The 11,349-nt window shown below is 37.4% G+C and overlaps 1 protein-coding gene across 1 annotated transcript; it reads left to right on the top strand.

Moving 5' to 3' along the window:
- The first annotated feature begins 1,708 nt into the window (after window positions 1-1,708).
- LOC136175199 (olfactory receptor 10A3-like) lies at window positions 1,709-2,653 on the top strand. The gene has a single exon (XM_065945522.1). The coding sequence runs from the start codon at window positions 1,709-1,711 to the stop codon at window positions 2,651-2,653; it is 945 nt and encodes a 314-aa protein (XP_065801594.1).
- The last annotated feature ends 8,696 nt before the right edge of the window (window positions 2,654-11,349 follow it).

Below are 11,349 nucleotides of genomic sequence, written 5' to 3'. Positions count from 1 at the left end.
AATACATTTTGATTTGAGCAAGTTAGCCTTCCTCCTGTCTTTCTCCTGACTCATTGCCCTTCTACCCTTGACTGCTTGTGAGGTAGTTGTTCACCCTCATCCCTCATTCAGAAGTAATCTTTTCCTCCTTGAAGTATCTTATACTTTTGTTATTACCCTTGTTCCCAATACTGTTTATACTGATTTTACTTTTCATGTAGATAGAACATTCCTAACTTGAGTCTGCATTTTACTAATTTTTGTTTTCATTTATTCAAGAAAAAATTGGTTTAGCATTTGTTTTGCATCAGAAACTCTTGTAGGCATAGTGCACATAAAGCATAATCTTTGCAATCCTGGGATATTTATTTAGTGAGAGAGATAGTGTGTGTGTATATACATACACATACAAATACATGTGTAAATACAAATCAGTAGGAGCTATTGAAAAAAATAGAGCACAGTGTGAGAGGTAGGAGTTACAAGTACTAGCTTCGGGAGTGAGACCCTATTTTCCATTTTAGGTTGTGTGGTTTGCTCTCTGTTGAACTCTGGTATCCAAGGTTTGTCTCAGAGTATACAGGCTAAAAATGGTAGGTGCTCAATCAGTGTTTGTTGAATAATTAATGATTAATTGAGCACCTGGATGAGAAATTTAATGGTGAGAAAGAGAAGAGAACAAAAGAGAGAGAGAGAAGGGAAACTTTAAATTACTAGTTTACAGTGAGTAAAACATGGGCTTTTCCTTAAATCATTATGTCTTAAGATTCCACCAATGAAAACTGACACCACATGTTTCTCATCTGGCAAGTCCCAATATATGTGACCTATTGGCAAAAATCAATAGGTATAAAGCCAGTTCACATACTTATAGATCACCTCAGGTAGGAACATTTAAATTACACCTTCTTTGTGTGTTTCTGCAGAGAGATGTCACTTTTAACCAAGCCAAGCTGTCATTTTGAGCTAATGAATAGTTAAAAAAAGTATATATCATCTTTGTTGTACTTAGACTTCTTAGAATTTTATAAAATTGTTTTGTGGGTTATCTTTTTCCATTTGTCACTTTTTGAGGTGTTATTTTTAATTGAAAATTTTAATCCATTGAATTTTTATTATTGTAAAATACATATAATGTAAGTTTTACTACTTTTAAGTGTACAATTCTGAAGTAGTAAGTACCTACTGCATTTTTATATTTATGAAAGTTCAAATTGTCTCACCTGTTTTATTTTCAAAAATCTTTAACTATTTCTTAGTTCAGAGCCTTTTGAATGAAATGAGGACAGTGCCAGCCCACATTTGCTTTCCTCTTATGGCCCTATGTTCTGATTAGCATAAGCAAACATGAGCTTTATTTTTTGTGGTCCTAAATTTCATATTTACATAAAGTTGAGAAAATAGATGCTATCTTTAGCAGTGTTTTATGAATGGGATCTAAGTTACAGAATATTCCTGTTTGCTTTAACACTATATTTGATTTTCAAACTACATGGTGTTTGCAATAAAACTCTGATATTATTTTGTATGTATCAGACAAGATTACTAAGTTACAATAATCAGCCATTCTGCAAAACTGTCAAACTAGATTTCTATCAGGATGGGCTCCTCTTTATATTTTTTGCCAAGATTGATTGGGTTGAATGCAGATGCTGACTCAGAACTATTAGACTGTGATTTAGTACTTTGTAAACTATGTTCCTAAAACAGTATATGCTCCACTGTTGACATGAAAAGGCAGAACCAAAGCTCTGTGTTTGACTTCATCCTCTTGGGCTTTTCTAATTTTCCTCAACTCCAAGAGCGGCTCTTTTGGATGTTCTTGGTTGATTATCTGGTGACTCTGCTGGGAAATGCCATCATTATAGTCGCCATCTCCCTGGAACAGAGCCTCCACATTCCCATGTACTTGTTTCTCCTGAACCTGTCTGTGGTGGAAGTGGGTTTCAGTGCAGTCATCATGCCTGAAATGCTGGTGGTCCTCTCCAGTGAAAACGCTAGGATCACTTTTGTAGGTTGTTTTGCACAGATGTATTTCATTCTTCTTTTTGGTGGGACTGAATGCTTTCTTCTGGGAGCAATGGCTTATGACCGATTTGCTGCAATCTGCCATCCTCTGAGCTATCCAGTGACTATGAACAAAAGGGTTTTCACGAAATTAGTTATATTCTCATGGGTCTCAGGGATCATGGTGGCTACTGTGCAGACATCGTGGGTTTTTAGTTTTCCCTTTTGTGGCCCCAATGAAATTAATCATCTCTTCTGTGAGACTCCCCCAGTGTTAGAGCTTGCGTGTGCAGATACCTTTTTGTTTGAGATCTACGCATTCACTGGCACCATTTTGATTGTTATGGTTCCTTTCTTGTTGATACTCTTGTCTTATGTTCGAATTCTCTTTGCCATCCTGAAGATGCCATCAAACACTGGGAGGCAAAAGGCTTTTTCCACCTGTGCCTCCCATCTCACATCTGTTACCCTCTTCTATGGCACAGCCAATATGACTTACTTACAACCCAAATCTGGCTACTCCCCAGAAACCAAGAAGCTGATGTCCTTGGCTTACATGTTGCTCACACCTCTGCTGAATCCACTGATCTACAGCTTGCGAAACAGTGAGATGAAAAGAGTTTTGTTGAAAGTATGGCAAAGAAAAGTGGATTTACATACATTCTGACTGTACTGAGAATGCAGGTGATATTGATTCACTACCAGATTGAACATTATTTCAATTTAATAGTGGTGAAAATAGTTTACATTTCTTGATACTAATATATTTAATTTGTTGATTTTTCCAAGTTTAAAAATATATCAGGATCCCTCTGTTATGATAGTATGTTCACATTCATTTTCTATAGGTGTGTAAGTTCTTTTTTATTGGCCGCTCTGCAGGGCATATAGGATCTTAATTCCCTGACCAGGGATAGAAACCCATGTCCCTTGCATTGGAGGTGGAGTCTTAATTACTGGACCACTGGGGAACTCCATATAGGCGCATAACTTTGATGATGTGATATAGCAATTTATTTATCTGTTCCTTTATCACGAATGTTCAGGTTGTTACAGGATTACTGTAATTTAGATGCAATTTAAATAAAGAACTACTTCCATTTGTTCATATGTACTGACTTTTTGTTCCTGTATGACAAGATTCCTCAGTCTAGGCCTGATGGGATGAAGAGTATGTGTATTTATGAATCTTAATAGCTATTGGGGAATTACTTTTCAAAATCATTGTAACTTTTCAGTCTCTTCTGAAGGCTCTCTCTGCTGCTGTAACAGGGTGGAGATTCAAGAGACCTACAAATAGATGAGATTTCAGTTTAGAGTGAAAAACCTGCTTCATGGATGAGTAAACAAAATCCAGTTATTTTGGGAGAACAAACAGTCTCTACTTCATGAACTCCTCAGATTATTATTCAAAACAGGATTTCCTTTGATATTTTTCCAGATATTCACCCAAGGCTGGGGACTGGAAAACTCCATGGAAACTTCCTAAAGTGTCACTTGATACTAGTAGTATATTTTTTTTCACTTATAGACCACTGTTTTTAGAAACTTTTGTTAAATTTCCCTTTCTAAGTTCAAATTGCCCCCAGACACTTTGTTTACATAGATACAATAGTTTTTTTTTTTGTGAGAAAATCAGTGAATAACCATTTAGGGCTATTTTCTATGGTCCTTGAGTCACATCATTAACAGTGTGATCTTCCCTAGAATAGTTTCTTATTCTTGCAACTTTTGGAACTTTTTTTTCTTTTTGAACATTTAATGCTTGCTTCCTGTCTTAACACTTCTGTTTGAAAGTAGCTGCTTTGTTGAACCACTTTCCCATGAGGTTGTACTGTCCTTAGTTTTTGCTCCAGGGATAGTATTAAAGGGGTATAACACTATTTCCATTGTCATTCATTTCTTGAATTTTACATCAAAATCAAAAACAACAAAAGCAAAAACTAGCCAGCAGGACTATATCAAACTAAGAAGCTTCTGCATAGCAAAGGAAACCATCAACAAAATGATAGGCAGCCTACAGAATGGGAGAAAATAGTTGCAAATCATACATCTAGAAAAGGGTTAACATCTAAAATATACAAAAAGGTCACACAGCTCAACAGGAAAACACAATCAATCTGATTAAAAAATGGGCAGAAGAACTGAAGAGATAATTTTCCATAGAAGACATACAAATAGCCAACAGGTACATGAAAAGGGGATCAATATCAGTAATCACAGTTCAGTTCAGTAGCTCAATTGTGTCCGACTCTTTGTGACCCCATGAATTGCAGCATGCCAGGCTTCCCTGTCCATCACCAACTCCTAGTAATCACAAGGGAACTACAAATCAAAATCATGAGATCACTTCACACCCATTATAGAGGCTGTTATCAAAAAGGCAAGAGATAAGTGTTGATGAGGATTGGAGAAAGGGAAACATTTGTGCACTGTTGGTGGGAATATAAATTGATGCATGGCTATGGAATACAGTGTGGAGTTATGTCAAGTAGTTGCACCTAGTATTAAAATGAGTGCATGCATGCTAAGTCGCTTCAGTTGTGTCTGTCTCTGTGCGACCCTATGGACTGAGGCTGTCAGGTTTCTCTGTCCATGGGATTCTACAGGCAAGAATACTGGAGTGGGTTGCTGTGTCCTCCTCCAGGGGATCTTTGTGACCCAGTGATCAAACCCTCATCTCTTTATGTCTCTTGCGTTGGCAGGTGGGTTCTTTACCACTAGCACCACCTGGGAAGCCCAGCATTAACGTATGACTTAGAAATTCCACTTCCGATTATATATTGTAAGGAAAGAAAAATCATTTTCTCAAAGAGGTAGCTGCCCCATGACCACTGCAGCACTATTTACATTAGCCAAGATGTTGAAACAACCTAAGTGTGTCTATCAACAGTTATAAAAAATGAGATATATACATATGTACATACATACATACATATATACTAGAACATTATTTAGCCATAAAAAGAAGGAAATCCTGTCATTTGCAACAACATGGATGGACCTTGAGGGCATTATCCTGAGTGAAATAAGTCAGACAGATAAAGACAAATACTGTATGATTTCAATTCTATGTGGAACCTAAAATAACTGAAAAAGACACAGAACAGATAATGCTTGGCAGAGTTGAGGAGTGGGGAGGGGGATAAATGGGTGAAGGTTGTGAAAAAGTACAAACTTCCAGTTATGATGTAAATAAAGTCTGGGGAAGTAACATACAGTATGGTGACTGTAGTTAATAATACTGTATTGTATATTGTAAGTCACTAAGAGAGGACATTTTATAAGGAAAACAAATTGTAGCTATATGAGGTGATGGATATCAACCAAACTTTTGGTGGTAATTGTTTTGCAATGTATACATGTATGAAAGCTTTAAGTTGTAGACCTTAAACTAATACAGTTGTCATTGTTCAATCACTCAGTTGTGTTCAACTCTTTGTGATCCCAGGGACTGCAGCATGCCAGGCTTCCCTGTCCTTCACCATCTCTGGACCTTGCTCAAACTCATGTCCATTGAGTCAGTGATGCCATCCAACCGCCTCATCTTCTGTTGTTCCCTTCTCCTCCTGCCTTCAGTCTTTCCCAACATCCAGGTCTTTACCAGTGAGTCAGCTTTTCACATCAGGTGGCAAAAATATTGGATCTTCAGCTTCAGCATCAGTCTCTCCAGTGAATATTCAGGATTGATTTCCTTTAAGATTGACTGGTTTGATCTCCTTGGAGTCCAGTAGACTCTTGCATCTTCTGCAACACCACAATTCAAAGGCATCAATTCTTCAGCACTCAACCTTCTTGATGGTCCAACTCTCACATCCATACATGACTACTGGAAAGACCATAGCTTTGACTATATGGACTTTTGTCAGCAAAATAATGTCTCTGCTTTTTTTTTTTAAGGGTTTTTTTCCCCCCAATTATTTTTATTAGTTGGAGGCTAATTACTTTACAATATTGTAGTGACTTTTGCCATACATTGACATGAATCAGCCATGGATTTACATGTGTTCCCCATCCTGAATGCCCCTCCCACCTCCCTCCCCATCCCATCCCTCCGGGTCATCCCAGTGCACCAGCCCCGAGCACTTGTATGTCTCTGCTTTTTAATATGCTATCTAGCTTTGTCATAGCTTTCCTTCCAAGGAGCGAGTGTCCTTTAATTTCATGGCTGCAGTCACCATCTGCAGTGATTTCGGAGTCCAAGAAAATAAAGTCTGTCACTGTTTCAATTGTTTCCTCTTCTATTTGCCATGAAATAATGGGACTGGATGCCATGATCTTAATATTTTGAGTGTTGAGTTTTAAGCCAGTGTTTCACTCTCCTTTTCACCTTCATCAATAGGCTCTTTAGTTCTTCTTTGCTTTCTGCCATAAGGGTGGTGTCATCTGCATATCTGAGGTTACTGATATTTCTCCTGGAAATCTTGATTCCAGCTTGTGATTTAACCAGCCCAGCATTTCTCATGATGTACTCTGCATATAAGTTAAATAAGCAGAGTTACAATATACAGCCATGATGTACTTCTTTCCCAGTTTTGAACCAGTCCATTGTTCCATGGACTGGTTCTGTTGATTCTTGATGGGCAAACAGATTTGCAGGAGGCAGGTAAGGTGGTCTGGTATTCCCATCTCTTGAAGAATTTTCTACAGTTTGTTGTAATCCACACAAAGTCTTTGTAATTCTCTTGTTTTTTCTATGATCCAACAGATGTTGGCCATTTGATCTCTGATTCTTCTGCCTTTTCTAAATCCAGCTTGAACATGTGGAAGTTCTTGATTTATGTATTGTTGAAGCCTGGCTTGGAGAATTTTGAGCATTACTTTGCTAACATGTGAAATGAGCACAATTGTGTGGTAGCTGGAACGTTCTTTGACATTGCCCTTCTATGGGATTAGAGTGAAAACTGACCTTTTCCTGTCCTGTGGCCACTGCCGAATTTTCCAAATTTGTTGGCATATTGAGTGCAGCACTTTCACAGCATCAGCTTTTAGGATTTGAAATAACTCAGCTGAGTCTACGACCATACCACCCTGAACGCGCCCGATCTCGTCTGAAATAACTCAGCTGAAATTCTATTACCTCCACTAGCTTTGCTTGTAGTGATGCTTCCTAAGGCCCACTTGACTTCGCTCTCCAGGATGTCTGGCTCTAGGTGAGTGATCACACCATTGTGGTTATGTGGGTCGTTAAGATCTTTTTTGTAGAGTCCTTCTTAATGTGTATTCTTGCCACCTCTTCTCCAGGAAATGGCAAGTACACCTAGCAAGGGGTATAACTCATGGCCCTACATCTTGATGAAATCTCAAAACTGCACATCATCTGTGTTACCATCCATCAACTACATCAAGAAATAGGACATTTCAGCATTCATAAGGACTCTGTGATGGGATTGCTGGTGTGAAAAGTGAAAGTGAAAGTGAAGTCTCTCAGTAATGTCTGACTCTTTGCGACCCCATGGACTGTAGCCTACCAGGCTTCTCAGTCTGTGGAATTTTCCAGGCAAGAATACTGGAGTGGGTTGCCATTTCCTTCTCCAGGGGATCTTCCCAACCCAGAGATTGAACCCAGGTCTCCCGCATTGCACGCAGACGCTTAACCATCTGAGCCTCTAGGGAAATAGGACATTTCAGCATTTATAAGGACCCTGTGATGGGATTGCTGGGGTATGAATCATCAAAAGTACATAAACAGGCTTCCCCACATCTGGTGCATGTGACTGGTGCATGCAAGTGGTGTTATCCCAGTATGGTGAATGATATAAGAGCGGTTTGTATTGAATACTATGATGAAAATCCCTTTTCCTCAGCAAAAGTGGTGCATTTCCCACTGGATACAGGTTAGATAGAATGAATCCCTAAGTTTTGTTGGCAACCTCATTGCTGCCAGGAAGGTTGAACTTCTTTGAAAATGGAACAGTCTACATCAGGAAAGAAGAAATAAAAGTAGACAAAGGGAACCTACATTCCAGCTTCATTGTCCAGTTCTGGACAAAGACCAGCCTGCAGATTCATTCGTCTCTTCATACTTTTGGGCCAATGACCTTTTAAATTGTACAAGACAGTCTAGACTCATCTTTGAGTCCCTTGATTTTCACAAATACTCAATGAGATTAATAATTTATGACTATTTTACAAAGAAAGTAGTATAATCAGGGAAGTTAAAATATTTGCTCCAAATATACTAACAAGTACAGATATTTTGATTCTCAGTTTAAAAGTTCTATCTGAAATCATTTGTAATGACATTTTTCTCAAAAATTTTTAGTGGCTCTATATTTCCTGTACAAATGATCAAGAGTTGTTTATTGGGAGGATGGGAGGGTATCCAAACTTTTTACAATGAGATATCAATCTCCCTGCCTTAACTGGTTTTCCACCCCTGCATAAATTATACATTCCATGCAGTCATCCCTCCCCCTCTTGCTCAACTGCCTTTGCTCACACCTTTTCCCCATTGCTCTCTTCCTTCCCCATTTACAACCTTTATTAAGTCATGGCTTCCACTTCTATTGGGAGATGTCATGGTGACACTGAGTCTCTTGTGTGAGGAGGTATTTATCCCCTGTAGGAATATGAGGGAGTGGTGCTCTAGGTTAGTCCTCTTGAGCTCTGTCACCTGAGGGCCCAAGTTCAAGCCTCTTTAGTTATTGTGCAAGCATACAATAAAGCATGTATTAAGTGATTCCAAGTTCTCCAAGGATGGGTTCTCTGGGGCATGTGATTCAATATCATATAACATTCTAGAAACAGTGCACTGAATCATTGAGTTGTGTTTATGAGAAGGTGGCTTTTGACTAGAGGTGAAACTTCAGACAAAGCACTGTAAACTTTAAATTGACAGATTCAATACGTAAGAAACTGAAGGTTCAGGTGTGTGCTTGTTGGTGGGTTTTCCGTTTTCAGTTCATCTTCCACTGATAGTTGGAGATACTGTTGAAGTATTGTCTCAGTGCTTAAGAATCACTGGGCACAGATTATATATTTGAGTCAGTTGATGCTCATCAATTTTTTTTTCTTTTCAGAGAAAAATTTGGAGCAATAATTAGAGGTAAAGTAATTTGCATGCAGTAGTAATCAAATCTTAAAGACTGTCACTGCAAGGAACTTGGTAAATAAGTCCAACCCAACCTTTTTCAACTGGAAGGCTGAGATCCAGAGAGGAGTGTGCTACCCAAGTATTCCATGTCAGAGAGTTATCAAGACAGCGTTAGGGTTTTCTAAGTTATATAGAAAAGATAGATTGGCCATGGTCTGTTGCTCTTTCCACCATGAACATTTTGTTTCATATACACATTTAATCAGTCCTTTGAAGGTTTTCTACTTTGCTTATGTGATTCTGTAAACTTTTTAACTTTCAAAATCTATTTATTTATAAAATTCGTAGCTGAATAGACACTTTTTTTTTAATTGGTGGAAGATTGTTTTACAACTGTGTGTTGATTTTTGCTGTGCAACAATGCGAATCAGTCATAATTATATATATATATTTGATTTTGACACATGACTATGGTTGAACTCAGAAATAGGTGAACTTGCCTCCTGTTGGCTGCTAACATTCTATGATCTGTACTCAGTGTCACTTAGTGTCTTCAGCTTGTTGTATCTTTCGATTGTCTTGGGTTCCTTATCTCCCAGTTAACTGGTTTTCAAAACATCACACAAAGCTAGCAGGCCTTCATTCTAGTGCTAAGTTGTCATCAAATACACTTTGACATGAGCAAGTCAGCCTTCCTCCCCTCTCCTTCCAGTCTAATTGCCCTTTTACCCCCCACTTCTTGTGAAGTAGTTGTTCACCCTCATCCCTCATTTAGAAATAATCTTTCTCTCAATGAAATGTCTAAACCCCATGTTTCCCAATAGTGTTTATACTGATTTTACTTTTCATGTAAACATAGCATTTCTTAGAGTCTGCATTTTCCACTTATTCAAGAAAAAATTGATTTAGTATTTGCTATGAGTCAGAGACTGTTGTAGGCATTGCGAATATAAAACATAATCTTTGTTGCCCTGGAGTTTATGTTTAGTGAAAGAGTTAGTTTATATATAAAACTATACATAGAATATCAGTAGGAGAAAAAAAAACAGAGCACAGTATGAGAGGTAGGAGTTAGAAGTTCTGCGTTAGGGAGTGAAACCTTATTTTCCATTTTAGGCTGTGAGGTTTGCTCCCTGTTGAACTCTGGCATCCAGGGTGTGCCTGAGAGCATAGGGGCTAAAAATGGTAGGCGTTCAATCAGTGTTTGTTTAATAATTAGTGACTAATTGCACAATTTGATAAAAATATTTAATAGGGAGAAAGAGAAGAGAGGAAGGACGAGTGAGAGAAGAGATTCATTAAAATTACAAGTATAAGATTCCTACAACATGGGCTTTTTCTTAAATGATCATGATCATAAGGATGTACCATGGAGAAATGACCCTCCAAATTTCTCATCTGGGCAAATCCCAATATATTTGGCTAGGAACAGTCTGAGCAAAAATCTGTAACTCTACAATTAATTTACATAGTTTACAGATCAGCTAAGTTAGGAACATCTGAAACAAACCGTTTTTGTGTATTTCTGCAGATTGTTGTCACATTTAACTAAGCCATAAACAGTCATTTTGAACTAACAAATATTCATAACAGTTACATGTTTCCCTTGTTGTACTTAGAATTATTAGGTTTTTTAATCAAAAATTTCTGAGTAGCTTTTCCCGTTTGTCTCCTTTTGATACTTTCATTTAAAAAATTTTAAAACTTTAATCTATTAATTTTTATTTTGTGTTAAAATATATATTACATAAAATTTACCATTTTTAGGTGCACATTTCTCTAGTAGTATATATTGAATTTTTATATCTGTGGAAACTCAAATTGTCTCTCTGTTCCATTTTAAAAATCTTTAAATATTTCTTAGTCCAGAGCCTTTTGAATGAAATGAGGAGAGTGCTAACCCACATTTGCTTTCTTTTTATGTCACTACTTTCTAAAAAGAAAACGTGAGCCCAGGCACATTATTTTTTGTGGTCTTTAATTCCATACTTATATAAAATTGGGAATATAGATGATAACTTGATCAATGTTACATGAATGGGATTTAAGTTACAAAATATTCTTATTTGCTTTAACACTAAATCAGGTTTTTAAACTACTTAGCTTTCAATTTGTCATAAAAGTTTGATGCTATTTTTGGGTACTATTTTGTATATATCAGACAAGATTTCTAAGTTACAATAACCGGCCATTCTCCAAAACCATTAAGCTAAATTTCTATCACGATGGACTCTTTCTGTCCAGATTGGTTGGATTTAAGCTATTGGACTGTGACTTTGTACTTTCCAAGCCATGTTCATAAAAACAACATATGCTTCACTGTTGAC

This window comes from Muntiacus reevesi, chromosome 9, assembly GCF_963930625.1.
Source record: "Muntiacus reevesi chromosome 9, mMunRee1.1, whole genome shotgun sequence".
Classification (NCBI taxonomy): Eukaryota; Metazoa; Chordata; class Mammalia; order Artiodactyla; family Cervidae; genus Muntiacus; species Muntiacus reevesi.
Note: the sequence above shows the minus strand (reverse complement) of the source record. Positions and strands in the feature narration are given on the sequence as shown.